The 18,194-nt window shown below is 40.5% G+C and overlaps 1 protein-coding gene across 3 annotated transcripts in view; it reads right to left on the bottom strand.

Annotated features, from left to right (window-relative positions):
- Positions 1–17,562, bottom strand: part of sptbn4a (spectrin, beta, non-erythrocytic 4a) — a 35,786-nt gene extending 18,224 nt beyond the window's left edge. The window contains exons 1-3 of one of the 3 annotated variants that reach the window (XM_084413957.1): positions 17,533–17,562; positions 6,838–7,069; positions 6,473–6,623 (exon numbers count right to left, since the gene is read on the bottom strand). In XM_084413957.1, coding sequence (XP_084270083.1) covers positions 6,473–6,595 — 123 coding nt within the window. In that variant the 5' untranslated portion in view covers positions 6,596–6,623; positions 6,838–7,069; positions 17,533–17,562. Of the gene's footprint in view, positions 1–6,472; positions 6,624–6,837; positions 7,321–17,532 lie in introns of those variants that run through there. The other 2 variants (XM_084413958.1, XM_084413956.1) reach the window with 2 other exon arrangements.
- Between the last annotated feature and the right edge of the window lie 632 nt (positions 17,563–18,194).

Here is an 18,194-nt window from a genome sequence, read left to right as displayed (position 1 = left end):
CAGACGACGAATACAGTCAGTCACAGGCGATCCACACTCTAATCAAGAAGGTGGCTTGCGCGGTAATGCAACGCTGTTTGCTAACCGCCACAACAGGAAAAAGAGCAGAAGAAGAAGAGACAATCTATGCACCACCAACCCAAAACAGTTCAGATGGCACGCAAGAGCTTGCTAGTAGCCTATAGGTCTTATTCACAGCAGCGCCATCTTTGATTTTTAACGGGAATAAAAGAGATGCTGTGAGGGATAGACATATATCTCTTCAGTGGATTGTACTGTATTTTAATGTGTTTTTCAACACTCCAAAAATATCTTTCCAAGCGGATGCCATTGAAAACAAGGTAAGTCTATCCCTCACAGCCATGCTTTAATACCTATCATGGCACTGCTCTGAATGAGGTCTATATGCTAAGTTACGATTATTTTTTGTGACGCGCTCCACAAGCTTCACGAAAAGGAAACCGGGACGGCAGAAAGCAGCGTCCTGTTTGTTTTCTTTATTTTACAAAAGCACAATGTTGTTGTTTTTTTGTGAGAGTACACAAATAAAAAACCTTTACAGTTTCGAATGATGTCTTGCGCTTATCTGTATGACAATAAATTCGTATTTTAAGTTGTTTATAACGAGACAAAATCATTTGGCATTGTGCTGATTTATGTTGTGTAAGTCTCACTACAGTCCAGTAATGAAATGCGTATCCTGGAAATGGGAAGCCTCGGGTGCCGGACATGTAAATGTACCGAAATTGTATCAAACCATGACCCCAAAACCGAGGTACGTACCGAACCCTGAACTCTGTGTACCATTACACCTATATATATATATATATATATATATATATATATAGGAGTTGTGTATATATTTATTACTTATAGTAAAACTTTGAAATGTACAAAATGTTCTTACGGGGAGCCCCCGGACCCCCTTAGATGGACCGAGATCCACCCACCACAGTTTCACAAAATCCTGAGGGAAACACTGATATATATATAGACAGCGCTTCAGTTTATCGTTGTTCATTCACTCTTCAGCTTCAACTCACACAGCTCAAACAGCAATTGATTTGTTGAATATTAATGAAAAATTTCAACATAATGGAATATAATTTTTTTATTTCAACCAATCATATTCCTTTTAGATTTATTTTCTTTTTTCAAAAACATTCGATCATTATTAAAATGAGACATCTAGAAATCTACAGAATAAAATGCCAGAATTCTAAATTCTAAAATGATCTGTATAACTGTAAAATAGATCCAAGAGTTCTGACACAGCTGTAGTCCTGAAACAAAATCCTGAAGAACAGAGAGAGAAAAGGAAGCATGTTCCAGATTGCACAGAAAGCAGAATTAGACTCTCCGTCTTCAAATTGAACAGAACAAGCAAACGTCTGACAATTCAAAGTCAAATGCACAATGCGTTCAGACAAAAACGAACACAGAATAACACAGAATATTCAACATATATACGTATTCCCTTGCATCTGCTGGTGAATCTAATTCACTGCAGAATTCAGATTATAAAAAGCTATTTCACTCATGAGATAGGTTTGCATGTTTGATATGGTCTACTGAAATCGGCCGAACAGAGCTTTGAAAACGTTGGCAGTACCAGAACAACATTAATCACAAGTTTCACAAAAGGCCTGGAGATACATGTGAGTGACTCACACCCACATAGAGTAGCCAAGAAGCTACTGATTTCCACTGGCATTTACGGATCAAGAGCAGAAAGAACCATGCCATTTATTATAATTGAAGATATTATCTCATACTATGACATTAGCTTTCGCAACCCATGATATGACACTGATCCAGGTTACATTAGGGCTGGGTGACCCATTGAATATTCACAGTATAGTCACAATGACTTTGCTATTGATAACAGTTTACATGACATAGAAACAGTGAATACAGTGAGGATTTTAATGTGCTTTTTATTTGCAAATTACATTTCTTACAGAAAGTGTCCTTACACTAGTAGAATCCTTTCTTGCGAGTAAGGAGAGTTAAGACAAAGATGTTTTAATAGCAATGTTCACTCAAAGGGATAGTTTACCCAAAATTTATATTTACCCCATGATTTACTTACCCTCAAGTCATCTTAGGTGTATATGACTTTCTTCTTTCAGACAAATACAATCGGAGTTATATAAAAAATATATCATTGCTCTTCCGAGCTTTAAAATGGCAGTGAATGGCTGTCCTGATTTTGAATTCCAAAAAAGCGCATCCATCCATCCATCAAAAAAGTACTCCACACGGCTCCGGGGGGGTTAATAAAGGCCTTCTGAAGCTAAGCGATGCATTTGTGTAAGAAAAATATCCATATTTTAAACTTTATAAACTAAAATAACTGGCTTCCGACTATACGCATCAATTTATGGACAAAGAGTGACCTCTGACCTGACGCATGACGTATTGAGGACAGAGCAAAACAAAACACCAGTTACAAATTAGAAGTCTAAAATGAGAATTTTTAAAGAGAAATGTTGGAGGATTTTGGTTTAAGAGAAGAGGAGCTTGAGTTTGTTGACCAGCCCTATTTGTTTGAACCGCAAGAGGCGTCAAAGCTTACGATACTCCTACATCCTACATCGCATCAGTGGTTACTCTTTTGGCGCAAGTCGACTTGCGTAGGCAATCTGCCGGAAGCTAGTTATTTTAGTTGATAAAGTTTAAATTATGGATATTTTTCTTACAAAAAAATCATTGCTTTGGTTCAGAAGGCCTTTATTAATCCATACAGTCGTATGGATTACTTTTATGATGGATGTATGCACTTTTTTGGACTTCAAAATCAGGACCGCCATTTACTACCATTATAAAGCTTGGAAGAGCCAGGACATTTTTGAATATAACTCCGATTGTGTTTGTCTGAAAGAAGATTGTCATATACACCTAGGATGGTTTGAGGATGAGTAATTAATGGGTGAACTATCCCTTTAAGTCTCATTGTACTGGATTAGAAAGTTGCAGTAAAAAATGTTTAACAAATTAACATGTAATATTTATTATATGTAATATTATATTTGTCTTTTATAAGGTTATAAAGTAGTGCTGTCAATCAGTTAAAAATTAACTAATTAATCACATATTTTTCTGTAATCGCGATTAATTGCACCTAACATTGAAGTTTTTAATATATTTTTTATATTGTATTCCTTTCACATTGAATCTCCAAGTACTGATACTGATGTCTCAATTAAATCGATTTTTTTCTCAATTTTAGCCATTAATTAAAGCCATTCAACATTACAGTATAACTGAAAGCTATAAATTTTAACATTAAATAGGCTTTCAAAAATACTATAAATTTACTATAATAAAAAACTTTATTAAGTGAGCTTAAAACAGTCTTCACACCAATTGTAATAAATGTCACATTTAGCTGTGCCTTTAATATATATATATATGGGGGGTTTTCTACCCATTTAAGACTGTGCTTATGAGGATACTCAACAACTGGGAATCGTGAAAGAGAACTCAAAGTGGCACAGGCACGCTGTCTGAAGCGGCATTCAGTGTGCGCTTCGTTTGTTTGTTCACAGAAAGCCGCTTCACAGACAGCGCGTCTTTTCACACTTGAATGGTTTAATAGCACTTGAATGAAAGATACCGTGATCATGTAGTGTACTGTAGCGCAGCCAAAAAAAACCCCGGATGCTGCATTAATTGCGTTGAATATTTTAATATATTCATATTAAAATATATCATCATCAATATATTTTATATATTGTCATATTAGATGTCATATTTTTGGCTATATTTCCCAGTCATATGTCCCATACAATCTCTATTAACAGAAGTTTTTTGGCCTCATGAAAATATTTGTAAGGGCATAAACCAGTCTGATTGCTGCCTGAAAACTGATTGTTGACTTTAATAATTCCTGTAAAAGGGCTGCTCCTCTAGGCAAGCTCTGACACAGAAGTACCAGAAAATAAACACAAGTGACATTTAAAATCAGCTTGAATAAAGATTAGCTTAATTATTACAAAGTAGTACAGTCAGCCTAAAGGCTACAGAGTTTAGCATCTTACATCATCTATTCCTTGGTGAACTGTAAATAGCAGCAAACTTCAATAGTAATAAATGGAAAGAAATATGAGAAGAGAAAACAAGGCCAAAACAGAAATATAGCAGGCCCACAACATCTAATAAACTATTCAGAGTACTGTAATTCAAACATGTGACACAAATCCACCACAAGCACACAGTGAAGAATCAACAAGGCTTTTGAGTTATTATTCATCAAATCATCTATGCAGCAAAACGCATCTGAAATTTCTGGGCATAGTTGGATTGTTTACCACATACAAACACACTATTCAATCAAGACAGAAAAACCTTTGTAGCAAAGCTTCTTCACTTATGTTTAGATCTTCTGGCTAACCTTGATTTGACCAACACTACATGCTTGCATCTTTGTCCACACAGCATGTACATCTACCACAAAAACACACACACGCCAAACCATGGACCTGAAATATCAGCATTTAATGGATTCATATTTTGGTAACTCTTGGTTTTGTACATACTTTTGAGACAATTTATAATTTGGGAGACATTCAGCTCATGCCTGTACATCAGCTTTTCACCCACTGTCAGCATGAAAAAAGAAGTAGCAGTAGCAGCATCTATGCAGTCATACAGCAACACACGATGCACCATGTCACATGGTTCCTTGCTATTTTCTGTGATCAGCAATACTAGGAGATATCTTACTAATACGCATTATACCTTTAGACTGATTTACATACTAATCATATTAAAGTCCCCGCCATCCCACAAGATGCCGTATGGTTTCAGACACTTCACAGTGCCATTTAAAACCCAACCATGACCAATCAGATGCACCAGGATGTACTGTTGTGTATCAGGTCATGATAAGCAATCTTTCAGGACAGCATGTACCAGATAAGAACAGGTCATCTGGGATCAAATATTGTATTGCAGGGCATCATAAAGCACCATAGACTAACTGAAACAGAGCATGTAATTTAACATGCTATACAGCATTTAATGGCAACTGATGTTAAAAATAAGATGTGAATATACATGTAGATGTAAAGACAGTGTGGTTGCATCATGATCTTAAGGACAGCAGAGGATCCTTCTTTTCCACTGGCCTTGTCTATCCACTACTGCTCTTCATTTCCACTATCAAGAATTCCATGACCATTATCACCACCAATGTTTCTTCTCGTTTACACCACTAATGTTTTTTTTGTGAGAATATCAGCTTGAGCTTGACACTAAAAGCTAAAATGAACGGTCGTTTTCAATGTCAAATGCTTAAGTGAATGTAAGAAACATCACAACATTAGAATTTACAGTATGAAATATGGATAACCATTCATTTGATTAAGATTAAGACATTTTCACTAATAAAGGTGAGAAAATGCCCTTCAAGAAATTGTGCTGTCTTCAGCTCATCTTGAATCAAATAATCTTTTCTCAATACATCCTCAATCAGGACCAAATGCCCTCAACTAATCCACAACCAATGTTAAATCTGTCCTCGACCTATCCACAAACAAAACCGAATCTTTCCTCAATTTATTCTCAACCGTTCCTGAATATGTCCTTAACAGATCCTCAATCTGTCCTTAACCCAATCTTAGCAAATCCTGAATCTATCCTCAATAAATCTTCACTCATCCTTAACAAGTCTTATTTTTTCTTATGCAATCTGCTTTTTACCCACAATCCCTCTTGGCTCTGTATTAATTTCCATACATCCCAGAGTAAAGGTAAGGTCTGACAAGCATTTATATTTATTATCTAAATATTGTAATCCAATTTTCTTATGCTCATCAAGTCTGCATTTATTTGATCAAAAATATAGTAAAAACTAATATTGTGAAACAGTATTACTTAAAATATATATTTTCTGTTTTAAAATATTTTAAAATATAATTTATTCCTGTGATGGCAAAGCTGAATTTTCAGCAGAAATTACTCCAGTTTTCAGTGTCACATGATCCTTCAGAAATCATTCTAACAAGCTGATTTGGTGCATGATAAACAATTCTATTAGAATTTTTTTTATCAGTGTTGAAAACAGTTGTGCTGCTTGATATTTTTGTTACATATTACATATTTTTGTTTGATACATTTTAAAAACAAATCTTTGATGAATAGAAAGTTTAAAATAACAGAATTTATTTGAAAATAAATCTTATGTGTCTTTACTGCTACTTTTGATCAATTTAATGCATCCGTGCTGTATAAAAGTTTTAATTTCTTTTTTCTTTGTTTAAACCTTACTGACCCTAAACCTTTGAATGGTAGTGTATACACGTCCTTATATTTTTATTCTTATATATTTATATAAATTTACAAAGAAACTGTGGTCATGTATAAACTAGCCAATGTGTTGAAAAGTATTGGAGCCCATGGAGTTACCTGAAAAGCACCTTGTGTAAGTAGCATCTACCTGAAAAAAAAAAAAAAAAACTGAACTCACCTGTTCAATCTTGGCAAGCCATTCTTTGTTGCGGGCCAGTTCAGCCATGAAGGCCTGGTGCTTCATCCATTTCCTGTGCAGCTTCTGAGCTTCATCTCGAGCTCCATCGCGAGCTGTCAGCATCCTATCGGCCTCTGGGAGCTCTGCTCAGCTATACCATACACACATGCACAGAGCAGTCAGCAGACAGCTACGACACAGACACACTCTGTCACAATCTTTTAGCCATCATTTACACACACACAGCACTAGGCCCCGTATATTCAATAGCAATGCAACATTGCAGCACCCCGAAAAACCTCTTCCCCTCCACCACCAACACAGACACTTCCCAAAAATCTCCAGAGCAGAGGAGAGAGCAGCACCTCAGCAGAATGTGCAGCAGCAGTGGGTTCTGGTGCTTAGGGGTGGGGGATCCACTGGGTCTTCATGTCCTCCAGGTTAGCGTCCAGGCCCCTGCAGTTCTGCTGCAGTATCCGTGCGTCAGTCCAACGGCTCAGAAAAAACAACCGGTACGCACGCACACGCAGGACAGACACCCACCAAAAGCGTTCAGTCTCCTAGAGAATCTTCAGCGGCAATGACTCCAGCAGTTTCCTGCATAAAAACACTGCATGATAATCCCTCAGGCGAGACAAGGACCAAATGGCGCGTCTTTGCCTGCCTGTATACGTCCGCGTCAGGGCGAAGCTCTGGTTTCAGCGCTGCGTCCAGAATCGCTACGCCGTCCTGCTGTCGACCTGGGTGGATGGGGGTTCGTCGGAGGAGTGGGAGGAGTTGCCGATGTGCGTGTATGTCGGGGGGTGGGGGGGGTGGGTGGCGGATAGCAGATTTAGACACGTAAAGACACAAGTTACCCTCTTTGAATGAGCTCACGCACTCACAAACATCGTGCTGCGGAGGATCCGACGGCTGAATGGATACACACGTGTGCTTTTGTGGGCAGATTCTCATGTGCTCTAGTGTGATTGCAATGCAGCATGCTGCAGTCTCTCTCTCTCTCTCTCTCTCTCTCTCTCAGCGCAGAGAAAACCACCTCAATCCTATCAACACACTTTACTGCAGTGCCTCAGAGTGAGGGAGGGAGTGAGAACAAGAAAGAGGGAGAGGCAGTGAGAACGAGAGAGAGACAGGGAAAAAAAGGGAGGGGGTGGTAGATGATGAAGGCAAAGGGGGGTGGCAGAGACGGAGGAGAGAGAGAGAGAAAGGAAAAGACGAGGCATAAGGATGGAATGTTGGCTACAAAGGGAGATAGAAATACTGTAGGAGAAACACACCTCGTAAAGGGCAAGGAAAAAGAGAAAGGGAGTGACAGGTGTAAAGGAAAGGAACAAAAAGAGGAAACATTTTTCAGTGTCACTAGGGACGTTTAGCTGCACCGCGGGGGCAGGAGGGTGTGGGTGTGTGTGTGTGTTAGGGGACAGTAAGGAAAAGAGAACAGATTGGTTTAGAAAACAACCACAGGGATGCTGAGGCATTGGAGGTCACAGTCTCAGCAGTAGTGTTGGGCAGATGCCACACAATGTGTGTGTGTGTGTGTGTGTGTGTGTGTGTGTGTGCGTGAGGACATTCAGAAAGGAAGATGTGTGTATGTTACATGTGCACTGAGAAAGATACTGGCCAGATTAATTTGAGAGGTGGATTGTGTCATTACAGAGGTCAAAAGGGAAACCTGAAGGTTCAATGGGAGATATCTTGACTGTGTGTCTACAGTGTCTGTAAGGCATCTGTCATCATTTCAAACAGCTGAGTGAGAGCAGAGGAAAGGACACACACGTGTCACAGTAGCATAGCTGCTTCCGATTTAAAGGGATAGGCACATGTTTTAGAAATGCACACACCCAGAAAATAGAGGTTTGAACTGGAATATTTCTGAAGAAACTGACAGATTAGCTTTCAGAAGCAATTCAACCTTAAAATGAACTGCAGGATTTGGTTTAAGAGGAAACTAGATGCAAGGATTGTATAATGTGAATAACAGAATCTGTATGATACCCTGGGTGCTTGTTGTATTTTGGGCCAATGGTTTGCACAAGAATGAAATTAAACTGCATGGTATCAAAACTAGAGCTTTGTAGCTTTAAATGTTATATTTGAGATATGCTAGTGCAGGGGTTTTCAAACTGGGGGTTGCAGGAAATCTGACAGTAAAAAAATACATAGTGTACTAGTATTGGGTTCCAATCACTTTCATGGCCACAGTTGTATAAAATCAAGCACCTAGACATGCAGACTGCTTCTACAAACATTTGTGAAAGAATTGGTTGCTCTCGGGAGCTCAGTGAATTCAAGCGTGGTACCTTGATAGTATATCCATAGTAAATATTCCACGGTCAACTGTTAGTGGTATTATAACAAAGTGGAAGCAATTGGGAACCACAGCAACAAGCACATGCTGAGGCGCAAAGAGTCAATAGCTACAGACCTCCAAACTTCATGTGGACTTCATGCGTAGAGAGCTTCATGGAATGGGTTTCCTTGGTCGAGCAGCTGCATCCAAGCCTTACATCACCAAGTGCAATGCAAAGCGTCGGATGCAGTGGTGTAAAGCACGCCGCCACTGGACTCTAGAGCAGTGGAGACGTGTTCTCTGGAGTGACGAATCACGCTTCTCTGTCTGGCAATCCGATGGACGAGTCTGGGTTTGGCGGTTTCCAGGAGAACGGTACTTGCCTGACTACATTGTGCCAAGTGTAAAGTTTGGCTCCTAACTTTGTGGGAACAGTTTGAGGATGACCCCTTCCTGTTCCAACATGACGCACCAGTGCACAAAGCAAGGTCCATAAAGACATGGATGAGTGAGTTTGGTGTGGAGGAACTTGACTGACCTGACCTCAACCCGATAGAACACCTTTGGGATGAATTAGAGCAGAGACTGCGAGCCAGGCCTTCTCGTCCAAGATCAGTGCCTGACCTCACAAATGCGCTTCAAGAAGAATGGTAAAAGGTAAAAAATTCCCATAAACACACTCCTAAACCTTGAGGAAAGCCTTCCCAGAAGAGTTGAAGCTGTTATAGCTGTAAAGGGTGAGCCAACTCCATATTAAACCCTACGGATTAAGAACGGGATATCATTAAAGTTCACGTGCATGTAAAGGCAGATGTCCCAAAACTTTTGGCAAAATAATAGTGAATTTATATTAGATATATACTGTATATATATATATATATATATATATATATATATATATATACAGTGAGGAAAATAAGTATTTGAACACCCTGCTATTTTGCAAGTTCTCCCACTTGGAAATCATGGAGGGGTCTGAAATGGTCATCGTAGGTGCATGTCCACTGTGAGAGACATAATCTAAAAAAAAAAATCCAGAAATCACAATATATGATTTTTTAACTATTTATTTGTATGATACAGCTGCAAATAAGTATTTGAACACCTGTCTATCAGCTAGAATTCTGACCCTCAAAGACCTGTTAGTCTGCCTTTAAAATGTCCACCTCCACTCCATTTATTATCCTAAATTAGATGCACCTGTTTGAGGTCGTTAGCTGCATAAAGACACCTGTCCACCCCATACAATCAGTAAGAATCCAACTACTAACCCCTGGTTCACACAGGACGCCGAAGCGACGCGGAACGGAAAATCACGCGCGGTCCGGCGCCTGCCTGTTCACACTAGACGCGTATTCTCCGCGGCGGTCTACAAGCGCTTCTGCTCAGTTGTTTTTATTCAGAGCTATTTTTTTACATCATGGGTAAGTAAATAACCTCATAAAATGAATACACCATGTTTCTGTAACCAAGAAGTTTGTACACTTCTTGTATTAATACTTTTTGTTAATACTCGCGGTATTTTAATTTGAAAATTGCTTATATTTTGACAATTGACCGGATGTCTCGTGTTTCTTGGTGTGACTTCCTGCCGGAATGGACGCGGATCACTTGCGGCTCGCGAAAAAAATAGACCAGACGCCGAAACTGGCGCTTCACGGCGCGGGCCGGCCGGCCGCGACGCGCCGCGGCGCACCGCATCTGGTGTGAACGACACCATAGGTTAACATGGGCGCCGAAAGGAAGCGGCCTCCGTTCCGCGCCGCTTCGGCGTCGCTTCGGCGTCCGGTGTGAATGGGCCCTAACATGGCCAAGACCAAAGAGCTGTCCAAAGACACTAGAGACAAAATTGTACACCTCCACAAGGCTGGAAAGGGCTACGGGGAAATTGCCAAGCAGCTTGGTGAAAAAAGGTCCACTGTTGGAGCAATCATTAGAAAATGGAAGAAGCTAAATATGACTGTCAATCTCCCTCGGACTGGGGCTCCATGCAAGATCTCACCTCGTGGGGTCTCAATGATACTAAGAAAGGTGAGAAATCAGCCCAGAACTACACGGGAGGAGCTGGTCAATGACCTGAAAAGAGCTGGGACCACCGTTTCCAAGGTTACTGTTGGTAATACACTAAGACGTCATGGTTTGAAATCATGCATGGCACGGAAGGTTCCCCTGCTTAAACCAGCACATGTCAAGGCCCGTCTTAAGTTTGCCAATGACCATTTGGATGATCCAGAGGAGTCATGGGAGAAAGTCATGTGGTCAGATGAGACCAAAATAGAACTTTTTGGTCATAATTCCACTAAACGTGTTTGGAGGAAGAAGAATGATGAGTACCATCCCAAGAACACCATCCCTACTGTGAAGCATGGGGGTGGTAGCATCATGCTTTGAGGGTGTTTTTCTGCACATGGGACAGGGCGACTGCACTGTATTAAGGAGAGGATGACCGGGGCCATGTATTGCGAGATTTTGGGGAACAACCTCCTTCCCTCAGTTAGAGCATTGAAGATGGGTCGAGGCTGGGTCTTCCAACATGACAATGACCCAAAGCACACAGCCAGGATAACCAAGGAGTGGCTCTGTAAGAAGCATATCAAGGTTCTGGCGTGGCCTAGCCAATCTCCAGACCTAAACCCAATAGAGAATCTTTGGAGGGAGCTCAAACTCCGTGTTTCTCAGCGACAGCCCAGAAACCTGACTGATCTAGAGAAGATCTGTGTGGAGGAGTGGGCCAAAATCCCTCCTGCAGTGTGTGCAAACCTGGTGAAAAACTACAGGAAACGTTTGACCTCTGTAATTGCAAACAAAGGCTACTGTACCAAATATTAACATTGATTTTCTCAGGTGTTCAAATACTTATTTGCAGCTGTATTATACACATAAATAGTTAAAAAATCATACATTGTGATTTCTGGATTTTTTTTTTTTAGATTATGTCTCTCACAGTGGACATGCACCTACGATGACAATTTCAGACCCCTCCATGATTTCTAAGTAGGAGAACTTGCAAAATAGCAGGGTGTTCAAATACTTATTTTCCTCACTGTATATATATATATATTTATATATATATATATTGCTCTGTCTGGAGCAGAAGGACCATTCTCTGGAGGACCACACCAGAGATTTTTTGGCTTTGGCACGTCTCCCAGAGACCGGTCCTCGAGAGGATTTCAGCGCTTTTGTTGAGTGGGTGCTGATAAACAATGGATCTGCATTCACCATCGGCCCAGAGGAGGACTTTCCAAGTCCCACTCCGGATCTAAAACCCCGCCAGCCATCACCTCACTGCACGGATACGACGCCAGAGTCCACCACAGACAGAGAGAGTGAGCATGCCACAATGGACCATCACTCCTACTCCTTCCATCGACCTGTTGGCTTGGCTTTGGCTTTTCTCTCCACCCCTTTGGCTCTGTCTGGCTCCGCCTTCCCTCCAGCTCCGCCTCGGTCCCACCGCCTCCACCTCAGTCATCGGGCACCCTGGCTCCACATCGGCCTCCAGGACCATCGTGTCCCCTGTCCCATCTGCTCTCCGTCTGTGCCTAGGGCTCCATTCCCATCGGCTTCATTTCTGTCACTTGTCCCCCAGGTGTTGTCAGCCAAGTCTCCACCATGGCTCCTTCCTGCATCGACTCCGCCGTGGACTATCATCCTAGCTGCTCTCTGGGTCACCCCCACCCTGATCTCTCCTTTTGTCATCTCCCCTGGTCTCCTGCTCTCCGCCTACTCTGCATCCTCCTCCAGAGCCACCCACCTTCCTCCTCAGTTGGATTTTTACGGCGCAAGGGCACGCCTTCCCGGGAAGGGGCAGTACTGTAACTTCAATACTGGTTTAGTCAGTTTTGGTTTAGTTTTCTCTGTGTTCCATTCCTGTTTTACCTGCCTGAGTTCCTAATTAGTTTCATTGGTTATTAAATAGCTCTACATCTGTTCTGTTTCAGTCAATCATCCTCTGTGTATTTAAGCCCTCAGCTTCCTGTGTTTCACTGTTTGATATCATCTAAATTTAACGTGGTTGTGTTTGTTTATTCTCCTGCCAATTCCCTGTTGGATTTGTGTGCTTTTTAGAAAAATAGAGAATTTTTGCTTATTACTCTTTCGTCGTGCACTTCTTTATACCCATGCATGACTACATACTAGCTGTATCCCAATTCAGGGGCTGCATCCTTTGAAGGAAGGGCCGACGCGGCCTTCGAAGGACACACTGAGACTCGTTTAAAAGGGAAAGTATAGCCGAATGCGTCACCGTGGCGGGGGCGACGAAGGATGTTCCGATCCGAAGGTCCTTTGAAGGCTCCTTCAAAATGCGGCCTTCTTTTCCCGTGAATGCAGGATACATCAGAAGGATCCTTCACAGCCTTGCCTACCCCAGAATACACTGCGCGCCGGAGACAAAATGCCAGATTACACTTTTAAATGTAAGTATTGGGTTTCAATTTAATTGAGTAATCTAATGTATCTAATGAAAAAAAACTTATATAAAGTTTTATATAAAGTCCAGTAGCCTACCAATGTTACTGCCGCTCGTCACAACAGCTGTCACCAGTTGCTAAGCGACAAAACCAGATCGTCCCATTGAACAACTCCCGGGACACAGCTAGCAACTATTTGTTAATGGGACAATACATTTTGTTAGTTTCATTTTCCAATAGCCAGTGGTGGAATGTAACGACATAAATGTACTCTGGATTAAAGTATAAATTTGAAGTACTTTAGATTCAGTTCCACTTCATCTCAGAGGCAAATATTGTACTTTATGAAAAACTGACTTTTACACATGGATATTATATTTTGATATTAGATATTATTTAAGAAAATATGCACAGTATATAATAGAAACACTAAAAATATGATTTATAGATCAGGGATAGGCAACATTTGGTCCTAGAGGGCTGCTGTCCTGCAGAGTTTAGTTCATAGAACGGTTTTGCATGTTAAAATATTTTATGGTTTGATTTTTGAGTATGTGATTTAATTTCTTTTATTCTTCTCTCTTTCTGAGGACATCTCAGTGACATGGCAGCCCACGCCTGAGTCAGCCCTACAAACCTGTTGGTAGACAGTGGAAATATGCACTCATCCCAGATGATGCCCTGCTGGCAGAGGCTTTACCAGTGTCTCTATTGTGTGTGCAGCACAACCAGGATCTCCTGCTCAGCTCAATAAAAGTCTACAGAAAAATGTTGTGCTCCAAACTGTTTTATGTATACTGTTAATTAAAATTTGTATTTTGTATTTCTTATCTTAAACGTAACTTATCTTGTAAATAGTTGTAAAAAGTACTGTAAGTAAAAATGTATAGAACAGTTTATTTTGTATCAAATGTACTAATTAATTGACATGACAAAAATAAATGTACAAATAACATTTACAAGTTATAACTTGCATTACAAAAATAAACAATGTACAGAAATATTTTTTTGTTTCATTTACAAATTATAACTTACAAAAAAAAATGTGTATACGATTGTTTAATTTTCAAATTTTAATTCACATAACCAAAAGTTTATTTCTCTACCAATCTGTCAAGAAGAGAAAACAATCTGTCCATTCTCTCCCTGCTCTGTCTCTCTGAAACTTCATGTCCTCCCCTAAATATATCGATCAGCTCATCCGCTCGGTCTCGTTTCTCTTGGCCGGTGCTGGTTCCTCGTTCTATCCTTCACGGTCCGGGGAAAAAAGAACGGTAGGAGGGTTGCCAGGTCTGTGCAACAAAAGTAGCCCAAAAAGCCCATGGGCTCTTCTCTATTGGGCGGCCGAATTTTCCACTGGATTGTATGTCTGAGGGATGTTTTGGGGGTGTTGGAGCGTCAAAATCGCACTTACAGGGATGGAAATCAACCAGCGGAATTTTTTTTTACTCGCGGCAACAACTTAAAAGTAGCCCAATTACGCGGGAAAACCTCGGACTTGGCAACACTGACGGTAGGCGGAATGTGGCCATCGGAGGATGCAGCCCTTGAATTGGGACACAGCTATATACAGTGCATCTGGAAAGTATTCACAGCGCTTCACTTTTTCCTCATTTTGTTATGTTACAGCCTTATTCCAAAATAGATTAAATTCATTATTTTACTCAATTCTACAAAAAATACCAGATAATGACAACGTTAAAGAAGTTTGTTTGAAATCTTTGAAAATTCATTAAAAATACAAAACGAAAAAATAACACTCAAAATTGAGCTCAGGTACATCCTGTTTCCACTGATCATCCTTGAGATGTTTCTGCAACTTGATTGGAGTCCACCTGTGGTAAATTCAGTTGATTTGACCTGATTTGGAAAGGCACACACCTGTCTATATAAGATCTCTGACTCCCACAGTTAACAGTGCATGTCAGAGCACAAACCAAACCATGAAGTCCATGGAATTGTCTGTAGACCTCCGAGACATGATTGTATCAAGGCACAGATCTGGGGAAGGGTATAGAAAAATGTCTGCAGCATTGAAGGTCCCAATGAGCACAGTGGCCTCAATCATCCATAAATGCAAGAAGTTTGGAACCACCAGGACTCTTCCTAGAGCTGGCTGCCCGGCCAAACTGAGCCGGGAGAAGGGCCTTAGTCGGGGAGGTGACCAAGAACCCGATGGTCACTCTGACAGAGCTCCAGCGATTCTCTGTGGAGAGAGGAGAGCCTTCCAGAAGAACAATCATCTCTGCAGCACTCCACCAATCAGGCCTGTATGGTACAGTGGCCAGACGGAAGCCACTCCTCAGTAAAAGACACATGACAGCCCGCCTGGAGTTTGCTAAAAGGCACCTAGGACTCTCAGACCATGAGAAACAAAATTCTCTGGTCTGATGAAACGAAGATTGAACTCTTTGGCCTGAATGGCAAGCGTCATGTCTGGAGGAAACCAGGCACTGATCATCACCTGGCCAATACCATCCCTACAGTGAAGCATGGTGGTGGCAGCATCATGCTGTGGGGATGTTTTTCAGTGGTAGGAACTGGGAGACCAGTCAGGCTCGAGGGAAAGATGAATGCAGCAATGTACAGAGACATCCTTGATGAAAACCTGCTCCAGAGCATTTTGGACCTCAGACTGGGGCGACGGTTCATCTTCCAACAGGACAATGACACAAAGCACACAGCCAAGATTACAATGGAGTGGCTACGGGACAACTCTGGGAATGTCCTTGAGTGGCCCAGCCAGAGCCCAGACTTGAACCCGATTGAACATCTCTGGAGAGATCTGAGAATGGCTGTGCACCCTATCCAACCTGATGGAGCTTGAGAAGTTCTGCAAAGAAGAATGGGAGAAACTGGCCAAAAATAGGTGTGCCAAGCTTGTAGCATCATACTCAAAGACTTGAGGCTGTAATTGGTGCCAAAGGTGCTTCAACAAAGTACTGAGCAAAGGCTGTGAATACCTATGTACGTGTGTGTGTTTTTTTTTGTGAGTTTTTTTATATATATATAAATTTGCAGAGATTTCAAACAAACCTTTCACGTTGTCATTATGGGGTATTGTTTGTAGAATTTTGAGTAAAATAATTAATTTAATCCATTTTGGAATAAGGCTGTAACCTAACAAAATGTGGAAAAAGTGAAGTGCTGTGAATACTTTCCGGATGCACTGTACATGTGTGTGTGTATATAAATGTATAAAAACAAAATTATGTATTTATTTGATCAAAAATACAGTAATATTGTAAAATATTATTCCAATTCAAAATAACTATTTTCTATTTTAAAATATAATTTACTCCTGTGATGGCAACACTGAATTTTTAGCAGACATAACTCAGTCTTCAGTGTCACATGATCCTTCAGAAATCATTCTAATATGCTGATTTGGTGCTCAAGAAACATTCATTATTATCAATGTTGAAAACAGTTGTGCTACTTAACATTTTTGTGGAAACCGTGTTAGTTTTTGAAGTTTTGTCAAAGTTCAGCAGCATTTACTTGAAAAATAAATATTTTGGAACATTCAAAATGTCTTTACTGACACTTTTGATCAATTTAATGCATCCTTGCTGAATAACAGGTTTAATTTCTTTTTAAAAAATCTTACTGACCCCAAACTTTTTAAAGGGGTGGTTGATTATGATTTCACTTTTCTAACTTTAGTTAGTATGTAATGTTGCTGTACTTTGAGCATAAACAACATCTGCAAAGTTCAAAGCAAAGGAATGTATTTGCTTTTAAAGAAATAGTGTTTTAAGGACTACACGACATTCCTCCCGGGTTAGTGACATCACTAACCCTAACATTTACATAAACCCCGCCCCCGGAACACGATTTATAGATTATCATGACAGAATATGCTAATCAATGACTAGAAGATTGTTAACTACACATAAGCTACATAAATTCATCAACTAACCATTCAGAAATGTCCTGTTGCTTCAATATGTTGTCACTTCTTCTTGAGTCTCTCCATTATTGTCTGACTCCGGTTTGAACATAAACATTGACATTTTCAGTGTGTGTGAGCCTGAGGTAAAAGGACACAAGCTCTTGTAGCTCCGCCCCCTGTACCAGGAGCAGCAGCTCATTTGCATTTAAAGGGAACGGCGCGTTTTTGCTCAGCCTCAAAAAGTGACCATTTTAAAATGCTATATAAACATATCTGTGGTGTATTTTGAGCTAAAACTGCACATACACACACTAGGGACATCAGAGACTCATTTGACATCTTGTGAAAAGGACATTATACCACCGCTTTAATGTTAGTTTGTGTCAAAAATCAAAAAACTATTTGATGAGACAGTAGATCAGAAATACAAAATCACAAGCAAATAGTTGTGACCACCCACCATTCAGATTAATCAGCACCGTCACCCTCAGATCTTGGTTTGAATATGGCCATACTCCAAAAATGAATCAGGTTCTTCATCAGCATCCCATTCTGGCAGGTCTACAGGCACAAAAAGGCTGGTGGTGAGAAATCCTTAAAAATTAAATGAAACATGTCCTCTGTGGGATTACAAATTTAAGAATCTGTTTAAGATCTGCTGATCCTACGTCCTGACATAACATCACATAAAAACTAAAGGGATATACATTGTATTTGCCATTTAAGGTGAAGATGATAGCATCAGATGAATGATTATTAAGCAAAGGTTCTAGGAGGTTTCTGATCTCCATATTGGTAGTTAAAGAAGCATAGTACTTGAAGCTATCACCTTTTATCTGTGATGGCTTTTGGTTCCCCTGCCCCAATCTTGGTACAATTGTCCTGCATGGTACAGTTATGCTGATTGTACTGGGGCTCATAAAACGCCAAAGTCTGGGCTAATAACCGTTTACATCTTTTGCATCCTTTGTTTAAGACTATGACCTGTAAGGACTGTCCTAAAATGTGTATAAAACTAATGTACTGTATAGCTTGTTAGACTTGACACTACCAAACAGCCCGTTTCTCAATAAAGAATTCTGCAGAAGATACACTGAGTTGCCTTGTCTTCGTACATGCTGT

This window comes from Rutilus rutilus, assembly GCF_951802725.1.
Source record: "Rutilus rutilus genome assembly, chromosome: 7".
NCBI classification, from domain to species: Eukaryota; Metazoa; Chordata; class Actinopteri; order Cypriniformes; family Leuciscidae; genus Rutilus; species Rutilus rutilus.
This window is presented reverse-complemented; position numbering and strand designations above follow the sequence as displayed.